The following is a 13485-nucleotide window of genomic DNA, read 5'->3' on the forward strand; positions in this document are numbered from 1 at the left end:
ACTGGAATGAAGAAAGGAGAGCCAGAATGGATGAAGGGGTGTTAGAAAATAGACAAAATGAGGATGGAGTTTCCTGGAGAAAATTTGCAAAGGGACCAAGGTCTTGGGAGCAAGTAACAACAGAGGGAAAGTTAATAGAATGAGAAGACAAGACCAAGCAGAAGTTTGAACTACAGGTTAGAGACCGCTTTCTTTACTGAGGATTGATAGCAAGAGCATAAGCAAATATAAATGGCTAGGGAAGTTCTAGGGAGTGCTGTATGAAAGACTAGCACATATAAAAATTTTGACTTGAGTCCAGAATAGAAGTTCTTAAGAATAATTCATAGGGCATGTAAAATATTGAATGATAACTATGAAACTTAATCAGTGGAGATATGTGGCCCTTACTGGAGTAAAAGCTCAGACCAGTATAAAGAATGTCAGCCAAGTAATCCAGGACTACAGAAAGAGAAGAAGAAAGAATCCATCCCTCTTTCTAATGCTCAAACAAAGAAACCTGTCCACTTAATCAGAGGAGATTAGAAAACATTATGAAGAATTGAAAGCCAATATACAAAGGAGAAATGGGAGGACAACTGTGTGGCTTCCAAGAATGCGACAAGGTTTATTCTGTTTACTTGGAAGTGTTTGAATGGGTATTATTATACCCAATTAAACTAAAAAGAATTGTTCCACAGTTAGATAGCAAATGCTAAAGGTGTGATGGGAAAGAGAGGGGTAATTGGGAGAATGCTAAAGGTGTGATGGGAAAGAGAGGGGTAATTGGGAGCATGTTTTGGGAATGTAAACATTGGACACATTTCAAAAATCCCTGCAGAGTATTTAGTCAGAAATGTTGGGGGAGCAAATAATTGTTAAAGAATTGATTATTTTCAGATTGGGTAGAGAAATCAGAATCTAAACCAATTGTAATTGCGATACTGATTTGTAATGGAGATAAAAAATACTGTGAAGTGGGATATTTAAAAAAAAGAGAAGGAACACATGACATAGAGATATGGAATATTAGAATACGAGGGAGCAGAATGTGTAGAATAATGTTGAGGAGGAGTGAGGTTTAATGGAAGGCAGGAATTGAGCATTTTATATGCTGTAGTGAATGGTGCATGTTAAAATGTAATGCATGAAAACGTTTACTATATATATTTTTTCTATTAATGTTATGTGTACTTATGCCTGTGTCATTGTATACAATTAACATCCTTGTTAACTGTTCATAAGCCACAAATTAGAAAAGTTTTAATTATTGCTCTTATAAACTTTGAAAATTGCTAGAGTACCATGATATTCATTGTGCATACAGCTGCAGTCATAACAGATGGGTTCTCCTGCCGTCAGGCGGGTCCTCAGTCGGCCGAATTCCAAAGTCTAGGTCCGGCGTCGGTTGTTGTCGCTTCTTCCCTGACGTCAGTGTGACAGGGGTATAAAAGAACCAGCCGACGCCATTTTCTTCAGTCTTTCTTGCCGCGCGGTGCCCGAAGCAGAAGCAGTTCGCAAGTGCCGGTCGGCCAGCTCCTGAAATTATGAAAATTTTGCAACCGAAGTCTTCTCGAAAGCTAAGTACCCCGTTGGGGAAACTTTTCTTGCCTCAGACCGATGTCAGACAAAGTTAATAATTGTATTTCATGTGGGAAGCAAATACCGCATAAGGATTTTCATTCCCTCTGCATTCCTTGCTTAGGCCCAGACTACGACGTCTCTGTCTGTCGTTTTTGTGCTACTTTCAACAAACGCACCATTAAGCGTCGGGCGGAGTTCGCCCAGCACTATTTTGGCAAAAAATTAACTACATTATGTCGTCGGATACTCCAACTCCAGTTTTGTCTAAAAAAACGCAAAGATAAGGACAGACACACGAGGTCCGCGGCCTCTACCGACACCACGCCAAAGCCGACTATAGGTGGTCCGGTTCTCAGCGAGGCGCCTATGCAGCCCCTGCCTACCGACGACACTTCATTGGCGGTGTCTACTGTGCCCGAGGTCGCAGGCTCCTCTGCCCACACCCCGTCTACAGATACCGAAGCCACTCTAGGTGGTGAAACTCAAAATGTAGACAGGTCTGCCTCCTCTCAAGGTGTCTTCAGACCTTCCTCTTCTTTTTCCATCAAGGCTTTCACTAAGTCTAAAGCAGCCATGCATTCCAAGAGACAAGCTACACAGGGCCCTTCTCCAGGCCCCATGCCTAAAAAAACAGATGCTTAAAATGGCTGAGTATTTAATTACTCTTATCAGGGGTTCTCAGCCCCCCCCCCCCCCCCCCTCTGGACAAAAGGCCCAGAGTGGAGGAAGAATCCCCCTCCTCTGACCAGGCCTCCATTATTTCAGAGCACTCTGATGAACAGGAACATACTTACTCCCCTTTTGAAGATTCTGATGCAGAGGAGTCCATTCCCTCGGTCTCCTCCCCCCCCCCACAGAGGATTACTCATTTGGGGGAACCTTGCATACCTTGAGGGAACACTTCCACTGGGTAGGCCAAGAGTACTCAGACTCCAAGAAAAGGCTTAGGGATTTTCTCTTGCTACCTCAGCACAGGCCTCTGGCTATACCTCCTGTCTTAGACATACTAGATGATGTGTATTCGGAGGCCTGCCTTAACCCAGACTCTTTACCTCCAGCCCCAGTCAAGCCTGACGGGTACTACCGGGTTCCCGACTCGCACCAATTTTTATACAAAAGCCATGCGGCTGACCCAGAAACCATCTCACAGGGCCCCAAGGGAATTAAGGCCTCCACTGCTAAAAATCCATTACCTTCCGAGAGAGATTCCAGATCTTTAGAAAGGTGGGGAAAAAAGGTATACACCTCTGCCACCTTAACCATGAGGGCATTAAACTGCCAGTTCCATATGTTAAAGTACCAACAGTTTCTGTTATCACAGTTGAGAAGCAAAATGTCACAGTCTGAACAACCAGACTTGAAGGAGTTGCAGGATTTGATGCATAGTGCAGAACAAGTGGGTAAACATACTTTACAATGTGGTTTTGATGCTCTAGAGGCCTCATGCAGAGCTGCTGTTACAGGATCAGTCATACGTAGACATGCCTGGCTCAAGGAGCAAACCTTACCAGATCATGTCAAAGCTAAATTACTAGATGCCCCTCTACAAAAGGATGTATTATTTGGTGTTAAAACTGAGGAGGTATTGAAGAAAATGGAGGAAAAGGCTAAATCAGTGCAAACAGTGAAAGATTTTCTACAGGTGCAACCTCCACGTTTCAGTAGAAATTGGCCTTCCAAAAATTGGTCCTTTCCAGCCACGGACAGACCCCAAAGAGGTAGATACAGGGGGTCAGAGGGCAATCTCAAGGATCGTTTAGAGGCAGACAATGGCAAGCTCCTACACAAAGAGGTGGTGAGGATAGTTTGCAGCCATTCAGAAAGCAAACCCAATGACTTTCCCCTTTGCATACCAAGCAAGGCTCAAATGGCAGCACCCTTAGGTGGAAAACTGGCATTATTTTCGAAAAATTGTCATATTGTCACAAAAGACAAATAGATCCTGGACATTATAAACAGAGGCTACAGATTCCATTTTCACACCCTTCCAAAAAATGAGAGGCATGCCAAACCTGCCACACAATCAAAGGGCAGAGGCACAAAGACAAATTTCAGATCTCATGGACATGAAAGCTATTCAAGAGGTACCTACTCAAGAACAAGGTCAAGGTTTTTATTCCAGACTATTCCTGGTACCAAGGAAGGGAAAAGACTGGAGACCTATTTTGGACCTATCCATCCTAAACACATTTTACACGTACCAAAATTCAAGATGCTCACATTACAGCAGCTTCTTCCCATGCTGGGCAAGGAGTCTTGGCTGGTAACATTGGACCTCAAGGAGGCATACCTGCATGTCCCAATCAGACAAAATTGCAGAAGATACCTCAGATTTCTTGCAGGTTCAACCCATTATCAATTCTCTGCATTGCCCTTTGGCTTATCTACTGCGCCCAGAGTATTCACGAAATGCCTGGCATCAGTAATTGCCTACTGCAGACTTCAAGGGATACTAATATACCCATATTTGGACGACTGCCTGATCCAAGCGGACAGCAAGCACATACTTCTGAAACATCTGGCTTTTGTAATAATGTTGTTGAATTCTCTGGGATACACAGTCAACAAAAACAAATCAAGGCTAATACCCTCTCAGAAAATAATTTTCCTGGGTGCCAACTTGGACACAAACACTCAGATGGCTTACCTCACGCCAGAGAAACAGGGGCAACTAACTCAATACTTCAGAAAACTAGCAAATTTCACCAGGCTGACTGCAAGGAAAATCCTGCAGGCTCTGGGATTCATGGCATCTTGCATCCTACTAATCCCATGTGCAAAGCTGCATATGAGGAAACTTCAATGGTACCTGAAAAACCTATGGTCTCAACACAGCCACAGTTTGGAAACAGTAATACCACTAATTCCATGTCTTCAAAATGAATTTCTGTGGTGGGCTCAAGCATGCCAAACAAACACAGGTCTCCCATTCTGCAAGCCTCAAGCAAATCAAGTCATCACAACAGACGCCTCGGACTACGCCTGGGGGGCGCACATGACAGATTGGTGCATTCAGGGCAAATGGTTCCAAAAAGAAAAGCACCTTCACATCAATCAAAAGGAAATGCTAGTAGTAATAAATGCTATTATAGCTTTCAAAGACCTTCTGCATCCAGGTCAACTATTGATAAGGACAGACAACACCACAGTAATGTGGTACATAAACAAACAGGGAGGAACCTATTCGTAACCCCCTATGCAGGCTGGCCATGCCACTTTGGAACATGGCTCTGGAATTACAAATCGAACTTCAAGCACAGTACTTGCCAGGCAAGGAAAACACGCCTGCATTCAACCTAAGCAGAAATATGACAGATCCACACGAATAGAAGTTGCATCCTCAAGTTTTTACAGAGATAATTCAAGCATGGGGAAGGCCAGACCTAGATCTCTCTGCCTCCCACAAAAATCACCAATTTGACAAAATTCTGCTCAAGGACTTTTCATCCACAGGCCTGGAGAGTGGACGCTCTCTCTTTCAGTTGGACAACAATGACAGTTTATGCCTTTCCACCTCTTCCTCTGCTGCCCAAAGTTCTATTAAAAACCAGAGCAGACAGACCAAAGATGATTCTCATTGCTCCAGACTGGCCAAGACCGCACTGGTACCCACTCCTGAGGAGCCTGACGCATTCCCCACCATGGACCCTACCTCTAATGCCTCTTCTTCTGACTCAGCACAGCTTCAAAACTCTTCACAGTCAGCTGAAAATACTCAATCTGGCCGCATGGAAGATTCCTTAACTTCACAACAGACCCTACTCTCCAAGGAGGTGCAGGATGTCATTTTGGAGGCCAGAAGGCCGTCTACTAGAAAAGCTTACTCCGCAAAATGGAAACTGTTTTGTGCCTGGAATGAGAAAAAGGGCCAGAATCCTGGAAAACTGAATTTACCTCAAATATTACAGTATCTAGCTGAACTGCTAAGCAGTGGGCTTTCATTCTCCTCCATCAAAATCCATGCCTCAGCCATTTCTGCAGAATACAACACTGATCCACCTTTATTCTCTCACCCCCTCTTAAGACAGTTCCTCAGAGGGGCTAGGAATATAAACCCCCCAAGGAAACGACCAATACCTGCTTGGGACCTCAATTTCATTCTAGAAAAGCTGATCTTGCCTCCTTTTTGAGCCGGCTGCCTCAACAGATTTGCAATATTTGTCCTGGAAAACAGGCTTCCTTCTGGCTATCACCTCAGCTCGCAGGGTATCGGAACTAGAAGCCCTCATGGCTGTGCAGCCTTTCAGGACAGAGTTTACTTACGAACCAACCAGTCCTTTATGCCAAAGGTGGTATCCAGGGTAACTTTGAATCAGGCTATCCACTTACCTACCTTTTACCCTAATCCTCAAAACAAAGGGGAGAGACTACTACATTCCTTGGACATCCACAGACAGCTGCGTTTATTATTTGGACAGAACAAAGCCTTTCAGAAAATTAGAACAACTCTTTTGTGTCCTATGCTGTAGGAGCTCAAGGGAAGCCAATTTCCAAACAGACCATCTCAAAATGGATAGCCCACTGCGTACGCTTTTGTTACTCTTTTCATGGTAAAACTGTACCTGCAGGCATCAGATCTCACTCCACAAGGGCCACAGCTACCTCTGCAGCTTTCCTCAGAGGTGTTCCTACCAAAGTTATTTTGGAAGCAGCCACTTGGAGTTCTGTACATACCTTCTCCAAGCACTACCGCCTACCATTATACTCCAAAACTAGAGCAGGCTTTGCCACTGCAGTCTTGCAGGGCATCCTGGCTCCTCATAGTTCCACCTAGTGCCTACCACCCCTTTTTTAGCTTTGGGATTCTACCCATCTGTTATGACTGCAGCTGTATGCACGATGAACATTGTACAGTTTTGTACCTACCATAAATGTAGATGTTCGAGTGCCAATACAGCTGCAGTCCAGGTTTCCCTCCCTCCTTCCCCTGTTGGGATAAGCCTATTGGCTAACACCTCCTCATACAACCTGATTGGGGTATTCATTTATGGTGTATTTGCTTGCAACTACTGTATTTTGATTATATTGCATTGCATTATTACATTAGTTTATGTATTGCCTTCCTTCTGGGGGCACCTGACATCTGGGGCAAGAAAAACTGAAGAAAATGGCGTCGGCTGGTTCTTTTATACCCCTGTCGCACTGACGTCCGGGAAGAAGCGACGACAACCGACGCCGGACCTAGACTTTGGAATTCGGCCGACCGAGGACCCGCCTGACGGCAGGAGAACCCATCTGTTATGACTGCAGCTGTATTAGCATGGTAGGTACAAAACTGTACTTTTTGTTTTACATGCTTTTTCTGAAGGATATGAAGTCAAACTGAAATGTATGTCATTATTTAGTAACTTCAACCCTCAGTTATTTGCAATACAAAATATGAGGAGTAGACTAAAAATATGACACTTCAATCTGGTAGTTTGTGACATTCTGGACATTTAGGAGGTGTGTGTGGTAAGTAAATGTGAAACCCAAGATACTTTTCTATAGAAATAGAAATCAGATGTACTTGGTTGTTAAGTGCTGATCAGTGTGATCCTTTGCAAGGCTTTTCAAAACAATGTGATATGGGGAAATGCAAAGTAACTCCATATGCTGTGAACACTTTTAAAAGTAAAAGACAAGTAATTATATTGGACAGATTTGAAACGTGGGTCTTTGTCAGTACAGAAAATAATTTTGTGTTGAGAGCTGCACACTTACTAGTCAGTCGCAGAGTGATCTGAAGCATAGTGGGCTTCAGGATCAAAAGATCAGTTCCAAAATTGTGCAGCAGCTTTAACAAAGCATTAGCTCTTGCATTAGAGTTGCTTCATCAATGTGTGATTGGAAAAATAATGAGCTGTAGGTTTTCTTGGAGCATGTAGACAACCAATTTTGATGTGCAGAGGGCAAACAAGGCACAACAGTAAATAAACAATGGAATTTTCTATGTTATAAAACTGTGAAATATAGTTTAATCTTGTGTTATTCTATTACAGATGCACCTTTGTCTGAACACCAAGAACTCTTCATTCAGAAACTTCAACAGTGCTGTGTACTGTTTGATTTCTATGATTCTGTGTCAGATTTGAAAAGTAAAGAAGTGAAACGAGCTACATTGAACGAATTGATAGATTTTATTTCAACAAACAGAGGAGTTCTTGTTGATTCATCTTATGGTGATGTAGTAAAAATGGTAAGTGACATTGAGCTATTTGATAATTTATAATCCAACAAGGACCAGGCTGAAAAGTTGCTCATTTTCTTTAGCTTCTTTTTTATATTTTTAAAGAACTTAACTTTTCATTTGGAAGCTTGGGGTGTAAGAAGAGTGAAGTGGAAAAGGTTGATGATTCTGAAAAAGGCAGTTGAGAAACTTGGTGATACAGTTTGTCAGATAAAATGTTTGTCTTTCGCTGATATGCAAATGGACTTGTACAATGAAATTGGCGACTGAAACTGTGATCTCTAAAAACTTCTCACATGGACCAGTATTTGTAAACAGAATTTTTTATTTTTGTTTTACTAAGCTGAAATCTGTATGCTTTTTGTACTTTTGTATTAAATGTAAAGGTTTAAATCTTGGACATGGGTATATAGATACTAGATGTAGAAACTTGAAGTTATAAGTGTTTTATTGCAAATTGCTATGTACGTTGTAAAACAAAATGCCTGTTTTAATATAGACAGAAATGCATAGTTTTATTAATTTTATGCATTTTCTACATGTTACTGGCATTCCTTTCAATTCCTTCATTGTCAGTTCATTTTTTTATTGAAGTGTGGTAGCTGCACTGGGAAAGTTAATTGCGCCACAACATAGAATGTTTGATTAGTTGGGACTGCTTTCAGTTTTATGCCCTATTCTTCCCCTTTTTAAAATGGAGATCTCTAGGACTGCGGGAGAGACCAGACTGTAGTGTCTGTGACTAAAGAACTGAATTCATCAGGCCCAGTTCATGCCCTTAGAAAATCCAGGAAATCTGCTGAAATCTACTTAACACCAAATGTGTGATAAGAGACCTTGGGACCCAAGTGGACAGTAGTCTCTCATTTGATAGTCACATCACCACAGTAGTCAGGAATTCCTTCTACGTGGCACATCTCATCATAAAAGGGTTCTCATCCAGGAAAAAAAAGAGGTCATTGTTCCCCTCTACTCGACACTCATTAGACCCATTATAGAGTACAACGCCCCTTTTGGAATATACCTCACAAGACATCTGCAGCAACTGGAAAGGCCACAGAAGTACCTCACAAAGAGGATTACTGGCCTCAAACAAATGCCCTACACTGACCGCCTCAAAAAAACTCCAGCTTTACTCCGTAGCATATCGCCTACTCCAAGGTGATCTCTGCCTAACATATAAAGCTGTGTCAAACCCAGAGCTGTTGGACATGCTACACCTAAAGAAATCCCAATCCCTCCGAGCTACACGCTCTAGGGACCTAAGCCTTGTCACCACAATAAACAGGACATGCTGGAGGGATAGATTCCTGTCCCAGAGACTACCCATACTCTGGAACCGGCTACCCATCTATGTCAAGCAAAGTTCTTCATTAGCACTCTTCAAGAAAATTCTTGATGAGTGGATGGGAAATAGGAAATACACCCTGGGGATCACTTCTGTGTCTCTGCTCGACAGTGGCACAGAAAAATAACTTTCTTGGGTGGCGTAAGCCAGGGAACATTGTTGGCTAGGCTTTCATAGGCCCTTGGACTGATAGCCTATTACCTACCTATTCTGGCATGCCTGTAAGCAGCAGACAAGATGATTGCTGGCATTTGACAGTGAAGATTAGGACGGGAAATGAGAAAACATTGCTTGGATTTTTTCTCAGTAAGCTTTTGCTCCATGTCTGTGACCTTCAGGCCATATGCCCAGGATCTTGAGCTGTGCTTAACTCCTGTAACATTTTTCTATAGAAACAATGGCTTGAGGCCCTCTTGAAAATGATTGTAGGCTCTGGTGCCAGTACCTCAGATGATCCCCCCTTTTCTAACTTCTAAGATAAAGAAGATGGATAGGCTTCTGAAGTTTTTACTTCACCCCCCAAGACCCTGACTGACTCCTTTGTGGCCTTGTAGGAGTCCTGTGACCATCAATCAGTTTTAACCCCTCTGGTACTGCTCCTAGGGATGCTGTTAAGGACAAGGGTAAGATGTATGCCTGGTACAAAAAAGGGAGAACCGTGCTTATTGATTTCAAAAGGGCCAGACTGTTAACTTCAAGTGCTTATGAAAGAGAAGGTACCGAGTTCCCATATTGAAGTCTGTACCTCTGATATAACATGGAGTCAGAAAAACTAAACTTGTTTCTCTTCCTTCAACCCCATGTACAAAAGAGTCCAAGAAGGAATTGTTCCTTTGCTAAAGGATTTTTTAAGGTTTTTCAGTCATTGCAGTGTGCTTCCCTTGCTTCTTCTCGTATAAAAAGGAAAACTTCCGACTCGCTTTCAAGTAGTGACTCCCAGGCTGACGTTGAGGAAACTGGACTTCTCTGGTGTCTTTTCTTGATTCTTTTAGTCAAGAGTGTGAAGAAGATATTTCTTCAGATTCTCCCATAGAAGAAATTTAATTTTCAGACATAATAGGTAGGTTGAAGAACTTCTTCCAGTGGAAAGCAAAAGACATCAACTGATTATAAAAAGTTATAGAGTCTCAGTTTAGGTATCAATCTTGTAAACCATTGGCCGTCCCTCCTTCATTGGTGCTCCCTTTAATTCAGGATGTACTACTCTTTACAGTCAGTCTCTTCCACCCAAAGAAACTGACAGGCTTTACAAAGTACCACAATCCTATTTTGTAACCCTGTTGCCGATCCATCTGTAACTTCCTTAGCTCAGGATTCAAGTTTGACACCTTATTGCTAAAAACTGTGTGTCATTGGGCAAGGATGGAAGAACTTTTGATGGGTATGGGAAAAGCTTATATATTCTCTACTCTAGGACAGTCTGTTGTCAGGCTTACATGGCAAAATATCTGCTGGCAGCTTTTGCTTACAAGGTGGTTGCTGGGTTATAGGTTCAGAGGTGTTTAATAGGCTAACAAACATGAGGGTGTTTTTAAGCCCAGCTATGCATTCCAAATCTCTAATAAATTCTCGTACCCCTGATAAGTGTATGCAGGGGCTTGGGAGGTTTAACATTTACAGGCTGCCTGTGTCCATTAGAGCCATAGGTGCTAAACTTGGGATGAATTTTCCTGTTCCCCATCCAGTTGTCCAATTTACACTTGAACTAGGTTAGGGAGGAACTCTGCTTCACATGGATGGGGATCCTGCTCCAGACAATGGGTAGTCTCTGGGATACATACCTGTCTCTCTAGCAGGTCCGCTTTATATCACAGGCAATGTTCAAGTCTTTAAAAGATGTAATTCTGGTGCTGTTGGTTTTGCAGATATGCAGGAGGTCCATCTAAGCAGGGTCTGACATTGCCTTGTATACCAGGTATAGATCTCCCCTCAACAGCCTGTAGGAGATGGAATGCAGGGCTAGGGCTTTAATGTGGTTTGCATAGGACATGTTATTTATGCTCTGTATTATTTTAGTGAGGAACGTCCGTGAGCGTTCCAGTTGTTGCATATGCCTGGTTAGGTACATGTCAAAGAGGGCATTGTACTTCGTAATAGGTCTGATGAATTCCGAATACAGTCTTCTGACTCAAAATCCTCCTTATCTGGCATTATTTCTTCTGTGACTCCCTGCTAATCATTACTCCGTGTTCATATGATGTTCATCGTGTTTCACTGTTGCAGTCATGACTGTAGGGTTCTCCCCTGCTGGCAGGCAGTCCCAGGTCGGCCAGAATCCCAAAGTCTGGGTCCGGCGTCGGCTATTCAACCATGCTCCCTGACGTCAGAGCACCAGGAGCACAAAGCTGACAGCCGACGCCATCTTCTCCAGTCTTTCTTGCCGTGCGGTGATAGCAGTTCGCAAGTGCTGGTCGGCTGACTCCTGACTATTTTTTCTGATAAACTTCAGTCCGAAGACTTTCTTCTCCACTCAAAGCTAAGTACCCCGTTGGGGTAACTTTTTCTTGCTCCAGTCCGATGTCAGAAAAAGTTAATAATTGTATTTCATGTGGGAAGCAAATACCTCATAAGGATTTTCATTCTTACTCTATTCCTTGCTTAGGCCCTGACCACGACGTAGCTAGCTGTCGGTTTTGTGCTAGATTCAATCAGCGTACGATTTTGCTTTTCATTACTTCGGTAGGCGCTTTAACTACAAAATGTCGTTGGATGTGTTCCCGGCTACCGGAGTTCACAAACGTCGCAAGGATAAAGACAGGCCTCAGAGGTCCAAATCTGACTATATCGCTCAAGCGGAGCCAGCTTCAGGTTCGGCCGTCGTCAGTGAGGCGCTTTTGCAGCCCCTGTCGTCGGCCATTTCAGAACCGATGGCTGAAACGGACTCTCACGAGGAGCCAACTAGGCCTTTGAATATTTCTATTGCAGGACCTTCGGACAATGCCCCTTCGGATGGGTCCGGAGCCGCTGTGCAGGTACCGGCTTCCGAAGGGATTTTCAGGCCTACTCAGCTTCTAATAAAGGCAAAGCCAAAGACTCCTTCTAAATCAAAGACTGCAACACAGGCCTCTTCTGAACCGGCTCCCAAGTCACAGAAACAGTTACTCAAGATGGCGGAGGATTTACTTACTATGATTAGGGGTTCACATCCCCCTCCAGATAAAAGGCCAAGGCAGGAAGTTTATTATGATTCCTCTGATCAGGCTTCTGTTTCTTCAGTTTCTTCTTCTGACCAGGAATATTCTTTCCCTCCTTATGAGGATTCTGATGCTGAGGAATCCATTCCTTCAGCTTCTCCCCCTGAGGATTTCTCTTTTGGGGAAACTTTGCATGAAATGATGGAACATTTCCACTGGGAAGGACAGGAGTATTCGGAATCTGAGAAAAGACTAAGGGATTTTCTTCTTCTCCCCCAACATAGACCCCTGGCTATTCCTCCTGTTTTGGATATTGTGGATGATGCTTTTTCGGAGGCTAACTTAACCCCTGACTCTTTTCCTCCTGCTCCTGTTAAGCCTGATAGATATTACAGGGTTCCTGATTCCCACCAGTTTTTATACAAGAACCCTTCTGCTGACCCTGAAACCATTTCTCAGGGTCCTAAGGGAGTTAAGGATGCTTCTGCCAAAAACCCAATTCCCACTGACAAGGATTCTAGATCTTTAGAAAGATGGGGCAAAAAAGAGTACACTTCTGCTACTTTATCCATTAGGGCTTTAAACTGTCAGATGTTATGTGATCCTATCTCGCCTACATTCTGACTGATGGGTTCGGAGCCGATCCCTCGGCTCCGACTCGGCACGCTTATGCCAAAGAGTGAAGTCTCTTATTGGCTGAGCTTACTATATCCCAGGATGCACCACTACCAGTCCCCCAGATCTCGTTTGCCACTAACAAGTGAAGACGTTGTCTCGAGCTGGCTGCGCTAAGTAGTGATTATTTTCACTAACTTTCTGTCAGGAATTTCTTTATTCTTAACAAAAAAAGCTGTTTTAACAGCTATCTTGTGTTTAGAGTGCGTTTGGAGAAATTGACTTGGTAAATTCTTGTGTTGAGTGTTGATTGACCAGGAGTACCTCTTGTGTGGAAAGGCCTTTCCCGGTCTTTTTAGTTGTTAGGTGACTTCTGTTCTGTTTAGGGATCTCGGATCCTTTATACTGCTGATAGTTTCTTTCTTTAAAAAGAAGGACAAAGCAGAGAATTTCTTTTTCTGTCATAATTACAGTGTTTGTACTGTGTTTGGCTAGTTCACTGAATATTTTACCAGAATGTCTCAGGTTCCTAGGCCTTCAGGCTTTAAAAAGTGCACCAAGTGCAACTTTAAAATGTCTATAACAGATGACCACTCTCTCTGTGTTTATTGTTTGGGTGCAAAACATTTGCAGGAGTCCTGCAGCGTGTGTCACGC

The 13485-nt window shown here is 43.1% G+C and overlaps 1 protein-coding gene across 1 annotated transcript in view; it reads left to right on the top strand.

The window, feature by feature from the left end:
• The window catches only part of PPP2R5A (protein phosphatase 2 regulatory subunit B'alpha), a gene marked incomplete in the record, with an annotated part of 2279188 nt that overhangs the window by 199711 nt on the left and 2065992 nt on the right, over nucleotides 1–13485 (top strand). Inside the window, 1 exon segment of the mRNA XM_044055395.1 lies at nucleotides 7545–7741. Coding sequence (XP_043911330.1) covers nucleotides 7545–7741 — 197 coding nt within the window.

Source organism: Protopterus annectens, chromosome 1.part2 (assembly GCF_019279795.1).
Source record: "Protopterus annectens isolate FY-2018-M chromosome 1.part2, PAN1.0, whole genome shotgun sequence".
NCBI classification, from domain to species: domain Eukaryota; kingdom Metazoa; phylum Chordata; order Ceratodontiformes; family Protopteridae; genus Protopterus; species Protopterus annectens.